At 52.4% G+C, this 7053-nt stretch overlaps 1 protein-coding gene across 1 annotated transcript in view; it reads left to right on the top strand.

Moving 5' to 3' along the window:
- The first annotated feature begins 1693 nt into the window (after nucleotides 1-1693).
- The window catches only part of SLCO5A1 (solute carrier organic anion transporter family member 5A1), a 77817-nt gene continuing 72457 nt past the window's right edge, over nucleotides 1694-7053 (top strand). Inside the window, exons 1-2 of the mRNA XM_065627619.1 lie at nucleotides 1694-1923; nucleotides 2447-3810. Of these exons, the coding sequence (XP_065483691.1) occupies nucleotides 1817-1923; nucleotides 2447-3810 (1471 nt within the window). The 5' untranslated portion in view covers nucleotides 1694-1816. The remainder of the gene's footprint in view (nucleotides 1924-2446; nucleotides 3811-7053) is intronic.

The raw sequence follows: 7053 nt of genomic DNA, 5'->3' as shown, positions 1-7053 counted from the left end.
CTCTTCCTTCCCTTTTATTGCAAGCTCTTGTGTTTCCATCCTTTGTGAGGTGACCCAGCTCATATAGCCAGCAAAAAAATTTTGTTTCCTTTGGGTTGTTTTCCCGCCATCTCAGTGAGCTGAATCAGCTTACTGAGGGCTCAGCTGAGTGCCAGAGCCAGTGCAAAGGAAGCTGTGGCCATGAGGCACTGGCAGTGGAACAGGAACAAAAAGAAGAGAGGAACTGCGGTAACGACAAGCTGTGGGATGATGATATAGAAGAAGCCATGTTAGGGACCTTATGTAGAAAGAATAACTGAGATGGTGAATCATTGAGATGAGTTTTTCAAGGATCCTTGAAAACCTGTCTGAATCAAAGAGAATACTAAAATTACAGGCCCAGACAACCACTGAACTTGAGGTTCCTTATCAACAGGAGAATGTGGTGAAACCTTAGGAAACAAAAGTATTGTTTTGGCTGTGTTGAGTTTGAACTGTATGAGCACTAAGCAAGCACAAAGAGGTATCAAGCACAAGCTTGATAAAAATTGAAAGTGGTATCCTATGAAACTATCTTATTGATTAAGATTATAAATAAGTCAACGAATGCGGTAAGTCAGTCCTAAATGTGTTTTTTTTGTTGTTTTGTTTTGTTTTAAAGCTGGCGAAACAAATCAAAGCTAAATCTATCCTGCCCAGAAAAGCACTAGCTATTCAGAAATGTGTAGGATACTATACTTCTTTGGTGTATTCCTTGGCTTTTTTTTTTTAATGGTAAAACTTAGGCCACAAAGGAATTACCTTATCAGTTCACCCTCTATCAAACCACACGAAGTGTAATAATTGGCAGGACTCTCTAGACTTATCATAGTACTGGGGCTTTAAAAACAGAGACTTCAGAGGAAAACAAACCAGTGTGATTCAAGACACTACACAAACTGAGAAAAGGAGATTAAGTGGAAACTCACTGCTTTTCACAGGTTTTGTGCGTGTTTTCCCACTTCTGGAAGTGGCTCACGTCAGAGACAAGAGCCTGGACAAAATGGACCATCAGGTGGCCTGGCTTTCTATTTTCCCAAATAAACAAACAAATAAATACATATTCTTTGTTCTTTATTCTCACTTCTCAGCAGACACTGTAACTGAGGTTTCGCCTTCCGAATATTTCATTACCTCTTACAAAACGCGGTGCAACACCCTGAATGCCGCCTGGGGCTGACAAATGTGCGGCGCTCTCCGCTGACTTTTTCAGCCACTGGCGCGAAGTTGCGGCGCTCGGCAACTCCAGATGAGAGCAAAGGCACCGGCCAGCCCCTTGTCAAGCCTGTCCCGCCGCCTGCCCCCGCCGGGCTCACCCTCTGGCAGGGGTTCCGTAAACTCTCGTGAAGGGATGTAACGTGCTTTACCGCGGGCTGCCGCTCTGCCCTGACGGTGCAAGTCGCGGGGACCCGGGAGCCGCTCCCTGCTCGGCGGAGAGGGTAGATCGGAGCGGACGCGAGAGCCGGGCGCTCTCGCCCGCCCCGGCGGCGACCCGGCCCGCAGGCGGCGACGGGCGGCGGCGGGCGCGCCTGCGCTCCGCCGCGCCGCTCGGGGAGGCGGCTGAGGGGGACTTGGCGTTGGGTGACAGGCGGGGCGGGGGCGCAGGGCCCGGCTGACTCGCCGGCTCGGTTGCGGGCTCCCCCCCGTCTCGCCGCAGCCACGGTGAGTAGCCTCGTCTTTCTTCTCTGCAGCGGCCGGGAGCAGGGAGCTCGGGGCACCCCGCCGGCTCCCCCGCCCTGCCCGCTGCCCACCCGCCGGGGGTGGGGGGAGAGCTGCCGCTGGGGTTCGGTTGCCCGGGATGCCGCTACCTCCCCCCCCGCGCCCGTCTGCCCCTTCGCATCGAGCAGAAGGCGGCGGGGAGACAAAAGCGAACAAAGGAGGCAAAACGCGTGTTTCGCTGGCGGGGTAGGCAGGGCTGGCCACCGTCCGTCCCTCGGCGGTCCCGCGGGCACGGGGGGCACCCGGGCGAGCTGGGGCAGCGAAGCCGGCCCCAGAGTGCCGGCGTTCGGGGTACATGCCGCCACTGCCTCGGCATCGGCTTTGTTCCCCTCTACTCCGTCTGCTGCCGCTCCCCGGGCCGCCGAGTTGTAGCAGACTATTTATTTCAGCGTGTTTATTTTTAGGCTGGAAAATAGAAGGCTTGGCACGGCGACCTTTGGCTGTCGCATCCGGCGCCAAATAAAAGGGTCGCGCTCTAGCCGAGGCCCACGGACGTGTGGTCCGCTCCTGCTCTTGTGTAAATCCATGTGCTGTCCGCAAGGACACGGTCCCTCGGTCTCTCCCGCGGCCCTCTCCGCCGTAGGGGCAGCGGGCAGTCCCCGGAGCTCAACGCAGATCCTGGGGTCGGGCGGGCAGAGGCCGGGGCGGCGGGGCGGGGGCCGCTGGGGACGGCGCCGCTGACCTCCCGTGCTTGCTCTCCGCCCCGCAGGTCGGCAGCACCCCCCTGGAGCTCTGTCAGCGGCGTCGGCGGCGCAGAGGAGGATGCGGGCGGCGGAGCGGCAGCAGCGGCGGCGGGCGGTGCTCCCCCGCGGCGGCCGGGCTTGCCGGGGCGGCTGCTGAGCGCGGCGCCGCGGGCATGCGGCGGCGGGGAGCAGGAGCCGCCGGCAGCGGGGGCGCCCCGGCGGGCGGGCGTCCCCTTCAGCGACACTGAGGGAGGATGGAGCCACAAAGGACTTTGGCTGACACGTGCGGCGGGGCGGCCAGCGGCCGCGGCTAGGGCCACCCCTCTCCCCTCCCTCCTCCCCTCCCCGCTATGCTGCGCTCCCGCCGGGCCCCTCAGCGCGCTCGACGCACGGCGGCGATGGAGCCGGCCGGGCTCCTCTGAGGCCGCGGCCGGAGCCAGCATGGCCTCGGCGGGGACCCCAGCGCAGCGGCGCCCCGGGGCGGAGCGGCCGGCTGCGGCGGCGGGGGGCCGGGCGGAGGCGCCGCGGTGCCGCAGCCTGCCCGCGCTCGGCGGGGCGGCGCCGGGCGGCCGCGGGGCCGCGCTCGGCTCCCCCCTGGCGGCCGGGGGGGGCGGCGGCGCTACGGCGGGCCCCGCCGCGGGGCCGGCTGCCGGGGACGGACGGAGCGAGGGCGCCGCCGGGGCTGCCCGGCACCCCGACGCCGGCAGCGGGAGCTTCCCCCGGAGGACCGAGGGCGGCCAGTTGGCGGCGCCCGGCCGAGGGGTGTCCCCGGGCACCCCGCTGCCGCTGCGGCCGCCAGCGCTGCTGCTGGCGGGCCCCCCGGGCAGAGCGTGCCTGCGGGCAGTGCTGGCGGACTCGCGCTTCTTCTTGGTGTGCATGTGCTTCCTGACCTTCATCCAGTCCCTCATGGTCTCCGGCTACCTGAGCAGCGTCATCACCACCATCGAGCGGAGATACAGCCTTAAGAGCTCAGAGTCGGGGCTGCTGGTCAGCTGCTTCGACATCGGGAGCCTGGTGGTGGTGGTCTTCATCAGCTACTTTGGGGGACGCGGAAGGAGGCCGCTCTGGCTGGCTGTAGGGGGGTTTTTCATTGCCTTGGGGGCTGCACTCTTCTCCTTACCTCATTTCATCTCTCCGCCGTACCAGATCCAGGAATTGAACTCCTCCGTCAGTAACGAGGGCTTGTGCGTGACTGGCAATGGCACCACCAAAGAGCAGTTGGACTCGCCGGCCTGTGTCAAGGACTCTGGTGGAAACGACCACTCTCTCTATGTAGCTTTATTCATTTGTGCCCAAATCCTCATTGGCATGGGCTCGACCCCCATCTATACTTTGGGACCAACCTACTTAGATGACAATGTCAAGAAAGAAAACGCCTCGCTTTACCTAGGTAAGGCATCTAAGTACCAGGGTGCTTTGACTGAATGCCAAATCTGCCTGAGGGACCAGTTACAGGTACTTGGGTCCTGTTCTTTCTGAGCAACATCCGTGATAGCCTTTCCTTCTGAAGTGACCTTTTGAAGGAAAATTGCCATGCTTTCCTATTTTAAAATGTTTTTCTCTTCCTTGTGGAGTGGTGAACAGCAGTAACAGGTGAAGCTAAGGCAGTGTGTGTACAAGTGGCTGCTCTCACATCCTCCCACCCAGGGAACGGGACAGCAGAGGTCAGCTTCTCTAATACTTTTCAGTACTTGGCATTAGCTGGTGACTTTTGCAGAAAGTAATGTTAAAGTTTGCTATGCCTCTTCAAGTTTCTTTTTGCTAATACAGAAACGATATATTTCTAAATTTTGTTCAGCATCCTGTTAGCCTAGAGTCTCTGTCTATGATGTTAATGTTTTATAAGTACTTTGAGAGATTTTTGACATGCTTCATTTTACTTTTCCAGTATTCATTTATCTTTAACTAGCAATGAATTGTGGCTGGTGTCGGTAGATCATCTGGCAACTCAGAATGGGTTTAAGAAACATTGATAAAACAGCAAGTTAAAACCTTCAGAGTTAAGAGCTCAGTTAAGGGACAGAACAAAACGAGAGTCTGATCTGGCACTTGGCTTTTGGCAGGTACAGACAGACCGGTCCTCCTGATAGTCATGACGGGAGAAAGGGGTTTCTCAGATAACTGGGTACTAAACTTTTTGGGAGTTTCAACGTGATAGCAAACACCATACATTTTTGGTAGTTTGTGTAATGTGTAAGAAGACTGACTGTTCTCTGAGTTTGCATTAGTATCTTACATGATTCTGTAAGAAATAAACCTCACATACTCCTTCAAATTCTTTTCAAATGAGAGGCACTTACGGGGCTGAGAGCGCTGCCAAGGGGTTTTGGATGCTCAGCATTACCATTTGCAATTCAATTTACTTTGGCTTTATGATAACCGTAGAGATAATCAGTCTGTGTAAAACAGACATGCATGGAAGGAACACACGTAGGGTGTGTGTGTAATTACTTTATTAAGAAAAAGTAGTCACCCGGATCAGTATTTTTATTCCCATTGACCTGTTCTTCAGCGATTTGACTGTCCCCTGAACCGTTTTAAAGGCATGCACAGTGTATGTGCGGTGTCTTGAGAAAGCCTGAGGCACTGTTGGTTTTCGGAAGGAGGGAGAGGTATTATGTACATTTTTTTTCTATTGTTTTCACAGCATTGCTAATCTGCCTGATTAAATATTTGCCAAAGCATTTTTCTTCTTTCCCTCCCCTCTGAGAAAGGCTAGTTGGTATGGCAATATAGTTTAATGGGGAATCAACTTCATTTGCAGCATGAAAAATCCAAGCATCTTGTTGTCTGAGGTTAGTAAGTGTAGTTAGGAGTGACAGAAGGGGGGTGAAACTTTTGCTAACGTGATATCATACAGTCCTCAAAAAACAAGGAATAAAATGAAATGGAAATGCCTGAGATGAGGGTGAGGAATGAAGGGTAATGAAGATGAACAGTACAAGAGGAGAAATAAAGTCTTCACCAAAGGGGGAAGCAAGGTCAGTGGTCAGAAGTCCTGACTGCAGGAGAAATGATGCCTGCAACTGAAATGCTTCTAGTATGGGAAATTGTAATAAAATGACTCAGGTAACTTTTAATTGCATCAAAGATTAGCGTTAAAGTTAACAAAGGTAAAAGACACCAGCAGCTGTTGGAAGACTGTGTGTGACCCTGTCACCAGGCACTGAAGGCGGCTTTGATCTATACTGGGAATATCCTTGTAGAGTTGAAGTTCATATGCAGTGATTAAAAAGAGTAAAGATGAGATATCCAGCTACAGTGTACATGAAATATTGATAGCTGAAGTCTGATTCCATAGGCAGAAGAATTAAAATGAACACAAAGCATGTTTAAACATCGAATAAAACGTATCATCACTTCCTTTCAGTCTTTAAGCTACTCAGGGCTAGAAGCAATATTGCTTGCTATTGGAAATCTTGGTATTACCTTTTTTAAATAGTGTGAAGTTCTGAGGAAACTTCTACCTTGTTTGAGTTTGAATATTTACCTTGCATTAGACTTAGGCTGATGACTTTTTAACAGGCAGGAGTAAAATCTGAGTTCTCTGGAAAAAAAGAAAAAGAACATTGTTTGGCATGTTGATGTGAGCAAACATGTTTTTTTAGAGCTGCTCAGTGTTTTGGAATGTTTCATGTCCTCGAGGAGAAGGATTTGTGGGCAGCAGGCAGCCCAGCTGGGCACAGGGATGGGGTAGAGGTGGCCAGGGCATGGCTCTGCAGACCAGCCACCCCACATCTTGCATTAGGCAATGCCAGTTTCTCAGGGCAATATGATTTTATTCCTGGGGCAAGCTATGTAAATGATGTCAAAATGGAATATGTATGTATGCATGTAGGCTTGGGCTAACAAAAAATCTTGGAGTGGGCCATGGGAGTTGAAGTTTTGAAAAGAGAAGAAAGCCCAGTGAAACAGATCCCAGTCACACAGACATGTATGTCTGAGAGAGGAGAGTTAATTTAAAAAAAAGGTGTCCCCTAACACACAGTGGAAGGTCACTAACATGTTTGTTTGTAATCATGCTAGTATTGGGTTCTGTTTTTTTTTTTTTTTTCAAGGAAAGGTAACATGCAAAAAGATGTGTTTAGATGAGAAACATTTGTTTACAAGCATGCACATGATGAAAGTTTCACTGAGCTGCAGAACTGAAGAGCTTCTCAGCCCTGCGAGTGTGCCCACTAATCGTAGGTCAGTAAAGCCCCCTGAGTATCACTAATCCTGATTCTGCAAAAACTCACCTTATGTGGCTGTGGAACCTATTTTATTTATTTTCCAAGTTAATCCAGCTCAGGGCTTGAGTGGCAATAGCATATCCTCTTAAGAGTAGGCATGCAAGCTCAATGTGGACAGCTGTTTTAACATTCCTGACTGGAAGTCCTGCTCTCAAAAAACATATTTGATGCTGATACATAGTCTCTTGGCTGCCTACACTTAAGTCCATCTGTCAGGGTGGCACGGTGCCAGTTTACAAGGTGGTATGTCATTTTTAGTAAGACAAAGGTGCCAAGCAGGAATGTGTGTTTGGGCTGCCTGCATAGCAATGTGCGAGCTCACTCTTCTGTGGGATGTTTCTTCCTTGTGAAGGCAGCGCCACCTCCGTGTCCTCCTGCCCTTTAAACCTGGCGGTGCTTTG

This window comes from Caloenas nicobarica, chromosome 2 (assembly GCF_036013445.1).
Source record: "Caloenas nicobarica isolate bCalNic1 chromosome 2, bCalNic1.hap1, whole genome shotgun sequence".
NCBI lineage: Eukaryota > Metazoa > Chordata > Aves > Columbiformes > Columbidae > Caloenas > Caloenas nicobarica.
The sequence above is the reverse complement of the archived record's forward strand: the minus strand, read 5'-3'. Positions and strand labels throughout refer to the sequence as shown.